Below are 19,420 nucleotides of genomic sequence, written 5' to 3'. Positions count from 1 at the left end.
CCAGAAGCCCATCACTTCATCTGGACCAGGTGCCTTCCAGTTTGTCATCCTTCATATGACAGCCTTCACATCATCAATGGTTATCTCAACGTTTTTCATCTGCTGCATTCCTGATAGCCTTTCTCTGACCTCTCCCAACCAGCTAGCCTTATTATACTGACCTTCGACAGACCAAATCCCACTCCAGAACTTCCACTTTCTACTATTTAATTCTTTACACAGCTGAGACTGATTGTTCCGGAAAAGATTGTTCTGCCGGAACGCAACACTTTTTCCAATAAAGTTCCTAATTTTCATACCACCAGTGTGGACTTTCTCTTTCAACATTGTTAGAACAGTCATCGTTCCCTTTTCCAGCAATCTATACCTCCTTTCAAGCTCGTCCTTAGCTTTCTGTCCTAATTTAAGTCCTTTTCTTATTTTTTCGATTCTACCAAAGTCTTTCCGCCACCGTTTAATACTTTCTTCAAGCCGCCTCTGCCAGTATGGGCTTCTGCTGTCCTTCATTTATCCCTTTTTCTTCTGTAATAAGCCAAGAAGGTTCGCAACAATGTATGGCGCTGCATACAGAAGCCTGTTAAGTTCCGTAATCGATATGTTCTTTCTTATGATGTTGTGAATTACTCCTTGAGCTATTTTTATCTTTTAATAATAATAATAATAATAATAATAATAATGATAATGATAACAACAACTTCTAATCTCCTATTTGTTTTCTCTTTCCAACCAGGTGTCCCGAACGATTGCCGCGACATTAGACCCGTCCAACAATACAACCAATCTGGAAAATCCGAATTCTCCAAAATCCGATTCGACATGGGAACAGGAGGAATCATTTTGGATGATTTCACGTTCGCAAAGCAAATCGGACAAAACAACATCAAGTAAGAACAAACAACACTTTTAATAATAAACGGCGGCACTTTATCTGTTCATACGAGTATGTTCGTATTTTGATTTGATTTTACAAGGGAGATTATCACATAAACACGTCTGATGTCAAATGTTGAACAGATACTACACTTTGATGTTCGTCAAAAGATCAAGGATTTATAAAAATAATGTTTTTTGTGACTCAGCATTTTTTTAAATGAATGGAAAAATATATAAACGAATAGATTTAAATAATTTTCCTTTAATTTACTTATACCAATAATATTGCGGGGTCTGTGTTTGCGTTTAACATTCATAAAAAAGGAATACGTTTTACTTTTAATTTACTCATACTAATGTACAAAATTTAGTCTTCATGTATAAAGTAAATGCGTGTGCATGCATACCATCACCACATCAGTCGTTAGTTGTTGATTCACAAGACAAGCTACGCATCAGGCATTTCATTCTGCTGGTGCCAGGATGACCATGTGGAAGCTTTTAATATTCTCTTTTGCAGCGCTTTTGGGATGATTCTCCCGCTATAAAGTAGAACGCTGTCGCAGACAGAGTACATGTCAGAGCAAATTCTCTTTGTCCCAATTTCCTCTTTTATAAATTCATCATTTGCCGTTTCAATTTTAATTTCTTAAAGAGTCATTGGTAATTCCCGGATTGTATTGTGAATCATCATCTTTATCTATTTATCTGCAATGCGATGATTGCTAAGTCTTCGAGAGGTTTTTTTGTTTTTTTTTTACACAGTGATCACCACTTATCAAGGCCCGGAAGCCACTCAGGGATAAGGGTTATTGCAAGTACATTACGTTAGTGTGGAGATTTGATGAAGTGTTTAATTAAGGGGGCGGTTCATTAGGAATTTGTTAACATTGGACTTGAAGACATCCAGGTTGTAGTCCGGAGGGAAGCAGGCAGACGGAACAGAGTTCCACAGGCGTGCAGTTCTAAGAAGGAAGCTTTGTTCATGGAATCCGCGTTTTGATTTAGGCACATATATGGAGTGGGGGAAATTTTTCACAGTGGATTCAGCTAGACGGGTGTTTTTCATGAAAGATTGGCGAGGGGGGACTAGAGATTGGAGTTCAGACGAGCACCTGTCATGGAAATAACGATAAAACAAGGATAGGCTCGCAACGTCTCTTCTATGGGAGAGAGGTTGCAGGGTAGAGAAAAGGGCATCCCCCACTAAGCCACGAAGTTTATTTTGTACTCTGTCAAGGCAGGATAGGCTGTTTTTAGCAGCTCCTGCCCAGATATGGCAACAGTATTCCATCCTTGGGCGTACTTGGATTTTATATAGATAGAGAATTACATCAGTAGTGAGATATCTTCTGGAGCGGTAGAAGGATCCCACCATCTTTCCAGCGACCTTGATGTACGTGTTCCATTTCAGATCAGGAGTAAAGGTCAAACACAGAAGCTTGTCAAAACACGGGGCCTCACCCAGACGAGAGCCATCCATCACAATTGATGCCAGATAGGGATCAGAGCGTTGATGATGTAAGGATAGGAATTTGGTTTTGGATGCATTAAAGGTAACCAGCCACATCTTCCCCCACTGAACCAAGCGCTCGAGATCAGAGGAGAGAGAATCAGAGAGAACTTTGTCATTTACAGCCTTTGATGTGTTGCCGTAGATGGTCGTGTCATCAGCATAGATGTCAACGAATGATTTAAGTGTGTGTTTAGGGAGGTCATTGATGTAGATCAGGAAGAAAGTTGGGCCCAGGATTGACCCCTGAGGGACTCCAGCATTTATATTGCAGGCCTCCGATTTTTGTCCATCTACCACTACTCTTATGAGCCTATCGGAGAGAAATGATTTAATGATTGAGAAAACATTTCCAGTTATACCGTAGCTGGAAATCTTGTGAAGTAGGCCCTTATGCCATACCTTGATCACTTTTGGACCGAAATTAGTCTAAACAGTCCATCCGTATACGTGATATTCTTTGACACTAAGAATTCCAGTTTAAAATCATTATTCAATAATTCAAACTGAGTTCCCATCTTAGTAAACGGTTGGCTGTAAATGTGGATAATCTTCTTCTTTTGCCTAAAAATATTTACAAGGGTTTTTTTACTTGTTTTCAGGGTAAAATGCCTACCGTGCATGTAATAATAACATTTTAAGGCTGCATAGATAATTAGACCCCCTTTCTCTATCTGTGAGTACTGTTTTTCGGCCGAGAGCAGTGTTCTGGATGCATGTGCAACTGGGTTTTTTTCTGGCATTTTATGTAACAAGCATGCATCTATACCGTATTGGCTAACCACTATGATGTCTAGTTTAGGGTTAAAATGCGTGAAGAAGAGTTTTAATGTTAAAACCTTTTTAATTTTCTCAAACGCTGATTGATACTCGGCAGTCCATTCCCAATGTTTATCTTTTTCCAAAAGCTTGTTTGAAGGTGTCCGCAGTTTATGCATTCTTGGATTGAAGCACTGGTAATAGTTAGCGAGCCCTAAGAAACTTTATAGTTAGGTAGTATTTTCTCGCAGCGTCTTTCCCTGGGTCTGGACGCCTGTCATTCTTGATTTGTTATGTGCCCCAAATATTTTATTTCTGCAGGAAGAATTCGCATATTTTTCCTTGATTTTGAATCCAAAACCCTGTATCTGTCTAAATACTTCGTAGATATGGTCTGTGTTGTTCTTTGTTACTGTTGCCTATAATAGTATTGTCCGTATATGCGTGGCAAAATCAAGACCGTCTAGCATAGTGTTCATAGCCAGTTGAGAAATGGCAGGCGCGACCTTGACACCAAACGCTAATCTGTCATATCTTTGTAATATCTGCTGGGTATTTATGCAAATAATTCAGCACTCTCATCTTCAACTGGAATTTGCATCGCGAAGGTCGATTTTCGAGAAAATTTGACCGCCGTTTAGTTTTGTAAGAACTTCCTCCGGATTTGGCAGGGGATACTGGAAGTTCTCCAAAGACGCATCAACCCCATCGAAAAATCTGCCTAACATGCGTAACACGGACTTCCCCTGCTTTCTTTTTCGTATTTATCGTGTGGCCATCCCACTGACTCTATTCTATTTTCAATAGATTGCCCACAGTTTCTAATCTGTCGAGTTCCTGGTCGATTTTTCAGCGACTGGCACGTTGCGTTTTCTTTTTGAAAACTGGTTGTACATTCCACTTTAACTCCGCAGTCATTTTTGTACATTTTCCCAGGCCCGGTGAGAATACTTCCGTAAATGCATTCTTTAAATTAGCGATTAACGTCTCCGTTTCTGTTAAGATTAATTCTGCTTTTCTGCAGAATGTGGATATTTGCAGGTCCCATAAATTAATTCCATGCATCCAGTCCAACCCCAGTAGGTTAGTGGTATTCCTTTATACATAAGCGTTTAATTTTTTTCATATTTCCCAATAATGTGATGTTCGCTAAAAATTCATCTTCGAAGTTAATTTTCATACCATTAACAGCGTTTTTTGTTTTGCATGTTCTCAGCATTGTGGGTTTTTTTTTTTCAATTTCTTTCAGGTATTTAAATTTACTATCGAAAGGTCTGAACCCGAATCGAGTTGCGTTTTCATTTCTTTATCATGAATTTTTATAGTCACATATTTTCGCAACCTTTCTTGGTTATTTTCAGTCTCCGCCAAACACACTCGGGTTTTGTATTTCATTTTATGTCTACAATGAGTACCTTTGTGTCCTATTTTTACATATTAAAATTTTTCTTGGTAAATATGGACAGTCCTTAATTCAATGCAAATCATCACATCGATTACATGGAAACGGGATTAGCCTTTTTTCAAATTCTTTCTTAGCTATGTGTCGATATGTGTCCTTTTCCCTAACGTGTGCTTTATTTTTCACGTGTTTTTTTAAATTGTCTTCTGTTTTTTTGTTTTTTTTTATCTGTGCGACTTTAGCTTTGATATCCATCGAATCTTTTTGTTTAATAATTTCTATTTTCTGGCAGTCTTCCGTTAACTTTTGTAGGGTTAGGTTTGATTCATTTTCTAATTTTGTTAGGGCACACCTCCTAATTTCTGCATCTCGACCAGAAGTCAATTCTCACGCAAATACTAAACATTTCAAATTGTCAGCACTGGCGTCTCTAAGTTTGAATTCGTCGCAATGGCTGCGTCCGTTGCGAAATCATCTTTGTCATTCATCTGCAAATTCAGATATGACCAAACGCTTATGGAATAAAGAGACTTTCGAGCTAAATAGTTTTGTAAAGAAGTTCTATCATCTCGGTGAAAGTTAATTCCGAGGGTTTCCATGGCAAAATTAAGCCCACAAACTTGTTATGCTCGGCAATCTCTATTTTCCGTAATAGTAAACGAACCTTTTTCTGGTCCGACCACTGTTTTGCAGTCGATGCTAAAATAATCTTCATGCCGACGAAAATAAGCTTCAAATGATTTACCTTCTTCAGGTCCGTGACAGAAATTGGCAATCGCATTCCATATTGAATCTTGTGAAAATGCGGTAGTATTATCAGTGGATGTATTATTTTTTATGATTTGAGTAAGTTGTTGATTTCCATTTTGCTTGAATTTCATTAGTTGTTCTTGTTGTCTTTCATCTGAACATTTCTGATGTTCAAATAATTGTTGTTGATATTGTTGTTGTTCAATTTGCAGTTTTAATAATTGTTCCAAAGTACTTTGTAATGAGGTTCATTTTGTATGATGGGTAAAATACTGAATTTACAGAAATTTAACAAAACCGTGTTCAGATTAATCAGTTTTTAGCATTTAAGAACAACTGGGGAAAAAGAGAACACTATTTTTTTCCTTTAATAACTTTGCACACGAACGTTGAAAATACAATTTTAAATTCCTTGGAATGACTACTTCTTCAAAATACAATTCTTTTTCATAGACGAGAAAAATATATATGTCGACAGAAATAGTCAATATTTTTTCAAAGTAAATGTTATTTTTTCCATAGAATAAAAAAAAAAGTGTTGACGTGACGAAAAAGGCCGAGACCGTATTTACTTCTTTTTTGTAAGTAAAAAAATCTTCGCTGGCAAATTTATTTAATGACGAGAAAAAAGTATGAATAGTTCGTATTTTTCTTTCGTTTTAATTTACGGGCTATCCAAGATATCGTGAATAGAAGAGAAAATATGAAAATATTCTTAGTTTCCACGAGTTTGTAATTCAAACTTTTATGCCGCGGAGTTATTTGGTTTTCGGTAGTTCCTCTTCTTCTCCTTTCCTCGGTGTTTTCTGAACACTTGCTTGGTTTAATTCAGCTTTCCATCGTGCGTTTTTTTTAATGTTGGAGGTATTTTAAATTCGAGTACCCTCTGTGAATTCGAAATCTGACGTCGCCACTGCTATAACCATGTTAAAGAGTTACAAAGAAAAACAGAACGCCAAAATAAAGTAACAGGCTGTATTGCAAAGTATACAATAGGCGGGCTGTTCGTCATAACAGAGTAAGGCCAAATAAGTTTGATCCATTGGATATCGAATGGAACCTTACGGCTTAGTCTTCCCGTATTTATTGAGATTGGGATAATCTATTAGTTGGTAACATAGGTTAATTCCGCCACAGCAGTATTTCAATTAGTTCAAAACGAAGGCTTTTACTTGTGATTACAGGCAATTGCTGGCGTTTACTGGTAGATCATGGTTGCCCTTACAACTGTCACTGCTGATTTCTGGTGTACACTGTCGGTCACTGGCGTCCATGACCGGTATCTACTTCTATTGGATTGCTCTAAAATGAAATGTAGGCGATTATTTCTGTTTACTATAAGGCACTAGCTTTATCTGCAAATATACATGATGTCCAGTGTCGAGACGCATTAGACTCCTCTGAAATGAAATCGACTGTGGCTGCTGTCACTTTCTCACAGAGGCTGGCACTGGTGGGTATTGACGGGCAAATATCTTCAAACTGTCGGGCACTGTCATCCAGTGGTGTGCACCCTATTCCATAGTGTGATGTTCAAATTAAATATATCTTCTTTATACGGAATAATAATAATAATAATAATAATAGCTGCATACCTATAAGTTCTCTAACCCCACCCCCATCTCCCCATTACTACATCACTGTCCCTCTCCAAAAAAAGAGTGAAACCAAATAGCCAAGTAGTCAAGGAGGAAGGAAAGACCGAGGAGTGAGCACTGACCAGACCTCCACTGCATAAGTGCGAAGAGAACTGGGACCTTCGAGAGGCTTATTGCCACTCAAATTCCAGTAAAGTCACTGCCAACGAGAAATCAATGGCAAGCAGCTGTTGCGATATTGCAACTTTATTTGCAAATGTTATCGAAAGAGGTGGGGAGTTTGGGAAAATCTTGTTGTCACTAAGCCTCCAGGGAACACCACAGGTTGCATTCACTAAGATCCTTGATAACCTGTGTGAAAGCTCCTTGAGAGCCAATAATAATAATAATAACAACAACAATAACAACGATACAAAAACTTTTGATTAAATTGTTCAAGTAGTCCTAAAAACCTGTGTCTGTTTTCCGTAGAAGCACTTTTGAAAAAAATAGAAGTGTTTTTTGTTTACATATCAACATATATTATGTTTATATATATTTTACATATACTTGCTTTTTGTTTGTTTGTTTGTTTGCTGGTTTGTTTTTACTAAAAGTAAAAATGAAGAACCTCGATTTGATGCAGAAATCTGTTTAATAAACTGAAAAACACCATATTTTATTTTAAAATACATAAGCAAATTGGCATGAAACAAAATATGTGAAACGTATGCACATATTTAACTCTTGTTTTTACATCTTGGTGATTTCGCAACTAGAAGTTTAATTTTTGTAACCCGAAAATTGCTTAAATGAAATTAAATATTTTGTAATCGGGAAAAATTACAGTTTATTGACTTATTTTCCCCTCAGCGTTGCATCTCTTCGGTCCTTTATTGACGGAGAAATCCTTTTAGACTGAGGCAGTTTTTTCTCCAATCAAAGATTATATACTAAATTTATATTTTGCCATAAAAATGTTTTGCATGTATTTAGTCCTCGCTTAGTGACGAGGAACTTGTTCTAGACCGAGGCAGTTTTTATTTCATTTTTCCCAAAGCAAAGCACGTGAGTAATTTTAATGAAAAGAAGGTAGTTTAATCATTGGCAAAAAACCTTTGGAAAGAAAGTTTTTAAAAAGTATAAAAAATATTGCCTCAGATCACAGGTTTATTTTGTTAGGAATACTATAATTTTCGGATTACTGGAATGTTTTGTTTAACAAATACCCTGTCTTCGTTGCATTGTATGTGTTTGGTTTTAATATTTAGTAATATTCTTTGTTCTATAAAAAATATGAATTGTGTGCTGTGAGTGCTGCTTGATGTAGTTGAGGTAAGTCTGCTGAAAATATTCTAATGTAAAGGATGTCCCGATCATGCTATCACCGTTAAAAATATATTCATTTGAACTGTGATGTTCATAGGAATTAATATAGAATTGTTTACTAGCAGATTGAAGTGAATGATAAGTTGCACAAAAGCGACAACAGATAGTTGTACCGTATTGAATTTGTATGTAGTGCAAAGCTATAACTTTTTTATGGAAGAAAATAATTGCTTCTATTTTATTATATGTAGAAATTTTGTGGACGTCAGTTTGGGTGGACACATCTCCTAAATGGTCAACTTTACAAAAATAATATGCCCATGTTACTCACCGTGTTGCTTAGAATATAGGTGGTACCTTGTTCTTGTTCCATCAACCACAATGGGTGCATGTGTACTCTTATACAAGTATACTCTCATAATGTACTCTTATACTGTACTCTTATATCACCTATACTGAAGACTGAACCTTCAACCTTCAGAAGACTATCACTTAGCACGTTTATCCATTGCGCCAGGAAGTTCCGTTTAGTTTTAGGCACAAAGAAGAAAAAAGGAAAAGTCTTTACAGTGGGTGTAGCTAGATGATTTGGGGCTGTTGTTATGAATTACCACATTAGCACTAGTAGTAGTAGTAGTAGTAGTAGTAGTAGTAGTAGTAGTAGTAGTAGTAGTAGTAGTGTGGCTCTCTCACCCAGGTCAGCAGATGTCTTTTGACCCTGCTGAACTGGTCTTCCTCCGAGAAGACTTCACATAAATTCTCAGCGATCAGGCTTCGTGTCATTCTGCTGAAAATCAATTACCTTTGCATGCACGCCAGAAAAGGAAAACAGACACATGGAGTTCTAACTACGAAAAGTAAATTTCACAAAAATTACAAATTTTTACATATGTACATCGTTCAGTTTGATTACACCAAAAAAATCAAGATTCTCCAAAATCTTATTCTTAGTTCTCTACGATGGTGGTCAGGATGGATGGAGGGGGGTTGTGGCTTTCTTGGAGCGTGTGTTTTTCTTGAGATTTTGCTTCAATCTGCAAAATTCAGCGTGGGAATTTGCTTAAATGCTAAGGTAACAGGGTTGGTCGGCACAATCCACTAGACCAACCGGAATCCAACACGTCAAACGGGGAATTCCCAACTCTTTGCGTGTGTGCCTCAACAAGTCGTCTATAGCCTGAAAATTTGGGACCAAAACTAAATTTCTCTCACATGCTCCAAAAGGTCAATCCTGTCATTCAGAAAGTCTGAGCAGATGTTCCTTAGGCCAACGAATGTATGATTTCCACATTATTTCCTGTAATTGTTTTTAAACAATAAAATATCTGTCTGTTTTTACAAAGCACAATAAATTCATCCCTTTTTATAGGTCACCAACTGCTGTCCGGGATCCAATCAACGTTTAACAATCTCAGCATATTTGCCTGGCCTTACTCAGGGTTTTACAGGATTTTAATCTCCCCAATGGGGAGCAATATCGCTCCTCCAGACGGTCACGTCATAGTAGTAGTAGTAGTAGTAGTAGTAGTAGTAGTAAATTTCCTTAGGTCCCTACACAAATGCTTTTCACATCTAAAATGCTAGTTTATTTGAATAGTTGCCAATGAGTTACCCTTCCTACCCTGTCATTACTATTGTTGTTTTTCAGGTATGGAACTGCTGGTGATTTCTTTGCTTCCAACAAAAAGTGCCAGCCCCGAGGGAATTTCAAGGTCGACTTAACTGGCACCCCATTCGTTATTAGCAAAACTATTAAATGGTTTTGGAAAGGGAAATTCTCTGATGGCACCACCGATGGCGTAGCAGATTTAAAGTCAGATTGTAAGTAAGATTTTGGTCGTCTGTTTTTGCTTTTTGTTTTCTGAGATTTAAAATTTATTAACTTAACACTTTTAGCCATTGCGCCATGCGTTCAGTGGTTATGACTAACCAAACAAGAGTAATCTACCATATTTTCTCCTATTTTGATACTGGGGCAAAATAAGAACCGTGTTATTGTGGAACATTTAAGGTAGCTTATGTAAAATGGTGCTGAACGAAAGTTTTGTGATTTTTGGCAAATGCTTTTTTTTTCAATGAAAATATATTTCTGTTATGATAAAGATCATTTAATGAAAAATTAATTGAAAAAATGAAAACAATTTTTTTGTTATTATGAAAGAAAATATAATTCATAATTATTGGACAATTTTTGCAAATCTTTAAGAAAATTAAAATATAAAAAACACTCATTGTAAGGTAAGTTTCATGAATAAATATTTTTTTTGATAACAAATAACTGATAGAAAACAAGTTTTAAATTCTTTTTTCAAATCAAGATATGTATTTAGTTTGCTTTTTTTTATAATAAATCAATATCAAATAAATGTTTTCTCAATTGACTGCGATTGCATTGGCTCAGCATTTACACATCTTTCATCTTTTTAAGTAAACTGCCTGGAAATTTCCGACGATGGCATGGTCCTAATTCTGCATAGGTACCACGTTTTTTATGAATAATCACATTCCAATGTTTAATAAACAAAAAACTTACATTTTTTAGAGTAAACGGTCTTAACTTGTTTCAGCATGAGAGAAAAACAAGACACAAGGTGTGTTTTTATAGTGGACGATATTGTATTTTGGGTAACTCTTTGTATGTGACAAACCTATCTATATATCTATATTTCTATATATCTATATTTCTACAAAAGTGAAATCGTCTGTCTGTGTCTGTGTGTGCATATTTCCCTACCAAATAACTCGGTTCGAGATTTGACATAAGAAATATTGAGATTTGGGAAAATCTTTTTAATTGGTTTTCGGCCAGAAATTTGGATATCAAGGGGTCAAAGTTCAACAATTTGACTTTTGAAAACTCTATCAAGCTCCCCCGCCAATTTGGGTCTAAACACTTGAAATTTTAAATGCAAGTTAATTGGACATGGATCAAACATTTTAACTTAATTTGAACCCAAAACATTAAATGTTTAGGGTCCAGAATTGAGGTCTAAGTTTAAAAAATTTTGACTTCTGCAGTCTCTACCAAATCACTCAGCCAATTTCTTGTCTAAACATTTGAAATTTTACATAAAGTGTATTCAGAGATAGAGCAATCTTTTTAATCGGTTTGGGTTGAAAATTTGAGCTGTCAATGGGTCAAGGTTCAAAAGATTTAATCTTTTAGGTCTTTAGCAAATTACTCAGCCAATTTTTGGTCTAAACATTTGAAATTTTACATAACAAGCATTCAGACATGCGGCAAGCATATTAATCAGTTTGGGGGCAAAAATTTGACTGCCAAGAGGTCAAAGTTGAAACAGTTGACCTTTGCAGACTCTACCAAACTCCTCCGCCATTTTTGCGTCTAAACACTTGAAATTTTAGATGTGGGTTACATGAGTCAAACTTTTTAATGTATATATATACATATGCACATAAAGTTATGAACAGTACATAGGACCCAAGCAAAACTGAGCTGAACAGCAAGTTAAAAATAAAATTACTTTTTGATCAAATACAGAACTGATGTTATACTTTGACCCTAGCCTCTTTCTACTTCCCTAGTACAAGAAGAACCTTCTTCATCGGATCAAGAACAGATACTACATTTGCATTATTTGCAAAATTATCTATATATCTATAAAAGTGAAAGTGTCTGTTTGTCTGCCTCTGTGTGTGCGTCTGTGCGTCTGTGTGTCTGTCTGTGTACATTTCCGTACACAATAACTCTGTCAATTTTTAGTCTACATACTCGAAATTTGATATACAGGGTACTGAAATTAAGGAAAATCTTTATAATCCGTTTTCAGCCAGAAATTTAGCTATTAAGGGGTCAAAGTTCAACAATTTGACCTTTGAGAACTCTACCAAACTCCTCCGACAATTTTGGGTCTAAACACTTGAAATTTTAGATATAGGTTCCTTGAACATGGATCTTACTTAATAATTTGATTTGAGCCCAAATAATAAATGTTAAGGGGTCATAATAGGGGTCAAAAATTTTTTAAATTTGACTTCTGCAGTGTCTACGAAATTACTCAGACAATTTCTGGTCTAAACGTTTGAAATTTTACATCAGAGATAGGGCAAGCTTTTTAATCGGTTTAGGTCGAAAATTTGAGCTATATAAATGCATGTATGTATGTTTTTATGTCTGCCTAAAACTTTCGACAGAGGCAATAGATTTTCACAAGATCAGTATCGTTTTGAAGCTCGACCCTTCAGACGACAAATACAGAAAAATTGGCTAAAAACATTAATTTTTTCATCCTCAACTGGGCACTTTTCTACAGGGAGGAGTCGTTTTTTTCGCCGATATTTTCGAAAGTCATCCCCTCTTTTCGATTGTCTCGCCTTAATTTAAACCTACGTCACTTCCGGTTTGGCGGTGGTCGTAACAGCAAAGACGTCACGTTTTTCCCCGTTCTTTTCCTCCTTCGCAGTATCGGTTCGAGCCTGCCTTCCTATTACCACTTTTTTTCTTTCTTTCTTTTTTTTTTTTTTTTGCTCAACGTACACCTACAAACACTCGCGCAACGTCGGGCTGAAATGCTAGTTATTTATATTTTAACAAATTTGGCATTAGGTTATGAAAAGTGTGAATGAGACGTCATCCTCTGTTGGTATTAATTAGATTTCTTAGTCTTTGGGTAAGGATCAAAGTACGTACTTTGACTTCTTTATAGTTTTGCCACGCTTTAACTTTTTCCAAATAGCCAGACTCCAGATTCCTTATTAGTTAAATCCTAGTTCAGTTGACGGAAAATTGACGGAGGAGAAGGAGGAGAAAAGTCAACCACTCGTAACATAAATGTAAAGAAATCGCATTGTCGTTAATTCACCCGTAACAGAAGCCAGAGAGTGTCTCCACTCCCAGAAGCAAGAGATTCTTCAACGAGCGAGCAGAAAAAGAAAACAGGGTGGTATAACTTCCCTCACTCTGAGAAGAATGCCGATATCTCGAACAAGCAGAGATCCTCCAGTGAATAGAGGTAGTATCATCTGATGTGGCGCTTCCTCCACTGTAGATCCTTTCTGGGTTTCCCAAAAGAGAGCCTCCACTTTCAGGAGCTAGGGAACCCCCGGCTCCACGTTAGGGTCTAAAGAGAGACCACACCAGTACCATCAAAAGAATCTACATTAAGAAGAACAATAAAAACGATGAACAGAAGATGTTCAGACAAGACTACAAAAAAAACAGTGAATCGGGAGGAATGTACTGCAGCTTCGGGACTTGTTCTACAAAGGTGATGAAGGACAGGTTTTGTCCTCCATCATCTCACATTAAATGGAAAATTGTCTCTTAGGATTTAATTATTTTTATTTCATTCAAAGTGTAGCATCTGTTTTGTCGTCTATCGTCATTTTAATGGCAGAGTTTGGTTGTAGTAGTATCGAATGTGAACAAAACAACGTTTCACTTAGAAAAAGGAATATACTTTATATTATTTAAAATATATTTTATAATATTTAGAATATACTTTATAATATTTAAAATATACTTTATGATATTTAAAATATATTTTATAATATTTAAAATATATTTTATAATATTTAAAATATATTTTATAATATTCAAAATATACTTTATGATATTTAAAATATACTTTATGATATTTAAAATATATTTTATAATATTTAAAATATATTTTATAATATTTAAAATATACTTTATAATATTTAAAATATACTTTATGATATTTAAAATATATTTTATAGTATTTAAAATATATTTTATAATATTTAAAATATACTTTATAATATTCAAAATATACTTTATAATATTTAAAATATATTTTATAATATTTAAAATATATTTTATAATATTTAAAATATATTTTATAATATTTAAAATATATTTTATAGTATTTAAAATATACTTTATAATATCTAAAATATACTTTATAATATTTAAAATATATTTTATAATATTTAAAATATATTTTATAATATTTAAAATATATTTTATAATATTTAAAATATATTTTATAATATTTCAAATATACTTTATAATATTCAAAATATACTTTATAATATTTAAAATATTGAGAATAAATCACTTGTAATAAGAACTGTAATAGAAAATAAAATAGAAATATTGTATATCAGAATTTAATTAACCATAATAAATGACAGATTCAATACCGGAAGTGATATGGAGAATATAAACTGAAGTTTAATTACCAATATATTTTACTTAAATCATGAAAAGTACAAAAATGTAAAAAATAAAATATTAATGCTTAAACTTAACATTAATTTAAAACTATTGTAAACAATAGATGGGCAAAAGTATTTACATAAGCAAATGGTTTTGTCATGCTGTGATAATTGCAGAATAAGAATAACTAACCGGAACTTGGAGATTTTAACAATACCGCATTGTCGAGATAACACCGAAAATGTGATAATCTAAGGTCAGTGTATTCATCGAAATAGTTGTATTGTAAAACTCATAAACCATTTATACTGATCATTCTGGATTATGTAGGCGGTACGTAGCAGATGATAGGTTTTAAAGGAAAAAAACCTGGAATTAAAGGAAAAATTGTGAATGTATCCGACTGTTGGCAAAAGGGACTATCTCTAGGTCGATGTGATTTTTGTTATTTTGTTTTTATATGCATATCTAGCGATTATGAATGCATGGAATAATTAAAAACATATATGCAAAATATATATAGACAGGGTGACCAAAAAAAAACAAAAGCTAAATGGAGGCCATCTAGAACATATGCTGTAGAACGGAGAAAAAAAGGCCAAAGACCCTTATGTTTTGATGTGATGTTTTGAATATAATAAACTAGTTGTGACCAAAGTTTCATTTCATTCGAACAAAACACTAAGAAACGGGGCCTAATTAGAGGTGGGGCCCGTTTTTTTAGGTCACCCTGTATGTGTGTGTATATATATATATATATATATATATATATATATATATATATATATAAACAATATTTTCTGAACGAATTTTAATTTTTTTCTTAGGACGCCTTAAGCTTAAGCCTTATACTTTAGACATTTTCTAGAATCCAAATCATGTAATGGATTTTGATGAAAATTCGATTAATCATTCTTGATATAAAGATTACCATCGTTATATCTTGATTTTAATTTTTGTAAGAAGACATAAAACTGGTGCAAAGTTGTTTTGTTCAGAGAAATCATTAAAATTTGAAAATAGATTATAGATTTAGTATCATTTTTTAATCTCTATAAAATAGGCTAAAAAGAAGATCACTTCAGTCTGACTACAATATGGTCGTATTCAAGTCCAACGTAAACAAGTTCTTGATGAGCCGTTCCCCTTAAGTAATCTAATTTACCAAATTTACACTACTAATTATTACTACGATATTGTCCCATTGACTACTGTTCACTCCTTAACCTTTATCCTCGAGTTGCCTCTGGGCCTTGATAAGTGGTGACTCTTATGTAAAAAAAAAAATGGATCAAAAAAGGGTGATAATGGCTGTCCAGGAACAAGATTTGATGACCAATGCTTTTAAGAAAAGGAGTGGTCTCAGCAATGACAGCAAGTGCAGGTTCTGCCACACAGAAGTAGAGAGTGTGAACAACCTGACATCTAGATGAAAGGTTCTGCTAGAATACAACTATGATACCATGCGACACAATGGAGTGTGTACATCTCTACACTGCCCCACCTGGAAAAAGTTGAATATGGAATGCAGTCCTGCTAACATGTTTACCAGAATGAACAGTTGGAAATAAGTTATACACCATCGACTTTGACTATGCAACCTGTACAGCTATGTACCTAGAAAATGGAGCTATTAAACCTGACATAGTGATATCGAACAAGAAGGAGAAAGAAGCAACCTAGTAGAAGTCAAATATCCCTAATGATGCTGGCTTAAACAGAGCTGAGAAGGTGAAGATAACGAAATGCCAACGTTTTATGTACGATATGAAAAGAAACTGGAATTTTAGGAAGATCGCCATCATTCCAGTAATTATAGCAGCAACTGGACTCATGAAAAGAATTTTGAAAGTTACCTGGCGAATATACCCAGTGAACTAAGTGCAAGATAGATAGAAACAATTGTATTTAAAAGGACAGTTAGATTCTTTAAAATATCTCAGCATGTATGAAATAGCAGATAAATATCTGGCAGCCAGAAAAGATAAAATGAGTAGAAAAGGGTTCTTATTCAAGGAATAATTTTATCCGTCCTAGGACGGGTATTTTTTGCATCTATTTTTAAGCATGTTAAATGAACTTTTGCAAATCGGTCTGTATTTTATGAATGATCTAATACTGTTTATGTAAATAGTTTTTTGTTTTTTTTCGTTTGTCCATTGCGTGACTCGAACCCAAATGGAAATCTTTATCATTTCAGCATACGTTGGATGTTATGCTGATAAAAAGGATCGTGCTATGCCAGCTGCTTTGCGTAGTTCATCTAGAATGAATGTCGGCACATGCAAAACCCATTGCAGATATAAAGGCTTTTACTATGCCGGTCTGGAGGTAAGTAATGAAGGGTGCTGAATAAGTAATGCCCCTGACCCACTTCTCATATCTGTAAAGCAATGAAACTGGCACAGTTATTAGGAGTTACACATATTTCCCCATCTTTAAATGCAGCTCTAGAGGTCGTTTTTATAGAACATCATAGGTTGGTCCCCCAACCACAATGTGACTCCGAAAATCAAGGTTGCATCATCTGAGAAACGTTTTCCTTTGAAAAACAACTTCGGAAGAGGTGAAAGTCAACTGGTGCAAGATCAGGCGAATAGGGGGGATAGGGAAATAATTTCATAGCAGCATACCATGCTTCTGATCTGGTGACATGCACATTGTGGATTGGGGTGTTGTTATGTGGGAAGAGGATATATTTGTTGATCTTGTCTCTTGATTTTGATAGCTTCTTTTAATTTCCTCAAAGTGAAGTCTCAAATAGACTCCTGTAATTGTGGTATCCCTTTTGCTAGGAAATCTGTGATCACTACTCTGTTCTGATCCCAGAAAACTGTAAGCATGATCTTACCAGCGGAGGACTGCACTCTTGCTTTCTTTGAAGGTGGTGAGTATAAGTGCTTCCACTGCATTGACTAGACTTTGGTCTCTGGATCAAAGTGATAGACCCAGGTTTCATTCTGTGTAATCAATCTTGCAAAGTAATTTGATTAATTTTCTTGACATCTCCAAATTCATCATCAAGCACTCAACACGTTCTAGCTTCAGGAAAGGTGTTAGCAACCAGGGAATCCACTTGGCAAACATTTTATTCATATTCAAATGGTTATGAATGATAGTTTCCACAGACACTTTAAAAATCTTAACTTCTTGGTTTATTTGGCGAGTAGTCATGCATCAATCTTCCAAAATAATAGCCTCAATTGACTCACATATGCCTTATCAATGGCAAAAGGGAGACAACCAGAAGTGGGAGCTGGTTCACAGATTTTCGGCCATGTTTGAATTCACAATACCAGCATATTACAAAGTCATATGATGGGGTATCATGACTATATATATGTCTTTCAGGTCATCAAAAGTTTTCTGTCGTGTGCATCCTTTCAAATACAAAAACTAAATCACTCTGCGACACTTAACAGGCTCAATTTCACACCTAACTCAGTTCAAACACTTGTAAATCGAAAACCACAATTAGTTCAATCTGTCACATAATCCAGAGATATAAATTATTGTATGTGTAAAATTTCAGCTTTATCAGACAACTGGAAGTGAGTCAAGGGTATTACTTATTGAACTTCCATTGTATTTAATGCAATAAACCTCAGTTTGTAGTATTATAGCATATTACTTTTTATTTCACAAACCGGTCTGATAGCTAGAATACCCCGTAATAAGCTGGTAGGTTGAAGTTCTAATCCTAGGTTGAGTCATAACAAAGAACCAAAAATGTTACATGATGCCCCCTGGCTAAATACTCAGTATTATAAAGTGAGGATCAAGGATAAGTGGAGTAATCCGTTTTTTACTAGAAGTGACCATTTATCAAAACTCAAATACCACTCGAGGATAAGAGTTAATTTTTGTCAGGTGAGACAATACTGTGAAAATTGGACAGAATTTAATTATTTAAGAGGAAAGCATTTCATTGGACTTGAAAACGACCATGTTTTAATCAGCTGGGAAGCAGTCCAACGGTATGTGTTCCACAGGTGGGTAGTTATAAACTTTATTACTTTACTTTACTTTATACATGGGATTTTCGTTTAGAGTACAGAGAGAGAGAGAGAGAGAGAGAGAGAGAGAGAGAGAGAGAGTGTAAGAGTTATTGAGAGTGGTTATAGCTTGATGAATGCTTATTGCAAATGTTTTACAGTGGAGGAGGGGGGTATAGACTGAAGCTCAGTCGAACACCTGGGAAAGGAATAGCGCCTGTCTCTACACAAAGTTAATGAAAAGGGAGCCTTTGAGTCGCCCTCAATTGTGGTCGATCACTTTATGTTTTTGTTAAGATAGGTCCACTTAAGCTGTATGTTTAGCAATGAAAATCATTTTCAAAACGTGTGAGAGATTGACAAAAACATTTTTATAAAAATGAGTCACCACTTACCAAGGCCAGAAGCTACTCGAGGATGAGATTAATGAGATTGTCAGCTGAATGTTGAACAATACCATGAGAGGCTTGAAAACGATGAAAGAGATGAACAAAATTTGGGTACTTATGCAGAATATTATCAGTATATTCTGGAAAGGTATTTTTGTTTACTAATTTTTTACAGTAACTTTTGTTTAATTGTTAGGTGAAATACAGAATAGTTAAAAGTTCCTTTATTTTTAACTGTTTGTTAGCATTTTAAACATTGCCCATTGTTTTCGATGAAATAAGTTTTTAAAAAAAGTTTTTGTTTCGCATCTTCCAGCAGTTTACGCAACTTGCATGAGATGTGTCAATGATGACAAGATTGTTATTCTGCATAAGTAATGCACATTTGATGATTAATTTGACACAGAAAGAAAAATGCAGCTCTTGTCCAGAATTCAACCTAAATGAAAATCAAAAACAGAAAAATCTTTATGATGCATGTAGCTGTCATGGAACGAAAATGTCATATACCAAAAATTATGTAAATTGATGAAGTAGTTTTGTTTGTTTGTTTTTTGTTTTTTGTTTTTTTGTTTTGTTATTGTTTGTTTGCTTTTACTAAGAAAATAACATTTTATAAGGAAGCGACCATCTTTAATAAATAAAGTGAGTTACCTCCTAGAGATCAAAATCAACCTTGTAATGAATACGA

At 34.9% G+C, this 19,420-nt stretch overlaps 1 protein-coding gene across 1 annotated transcript in view; it reads left to right on the top strand.

The window, feature by feature from the left end:
• The window catches only part of LOC145258293 (uncharacterized), a 220,479-nt gene that overhangs the window by 22,698 nt on the left and 178,361 nt on the right, over positions 1–19,420 (top strand). The window contains exons 3-5 of the mRNA XM_080116327.1: positions 731–884; positions 9,852–10,024; positions 16,546–16,676. Coding sequence (XP_079972453.1) covers positions 731–884; positions 9,852–10,024; positions 16,546–16,676 — 458 coding nt within the window. The remainder of the gene's footprint in view (positions 1–730; positions 885–9,851; positions 10,025–16,545; positions 16,677–19,420) is intronic.

The sequence above is a fragment of the Euprymna scolopes genome, chromosome 33, assembly GCF_053919585.1.
Source record: "Euprymna scolopes isolate OS-2025 chromosome 33, ASM5391958v1, whole genome shotgun sequence".
Lineage (NCBI taxonomy): Eukaryota > Metazoa > Mollusca > Cephalopoda > Sepiida > Sepiolidae > Euprymna > Euprymna scolopes.
This window is presented reverse-complemented; position numbering and strand designations above follow the sequence as displayed.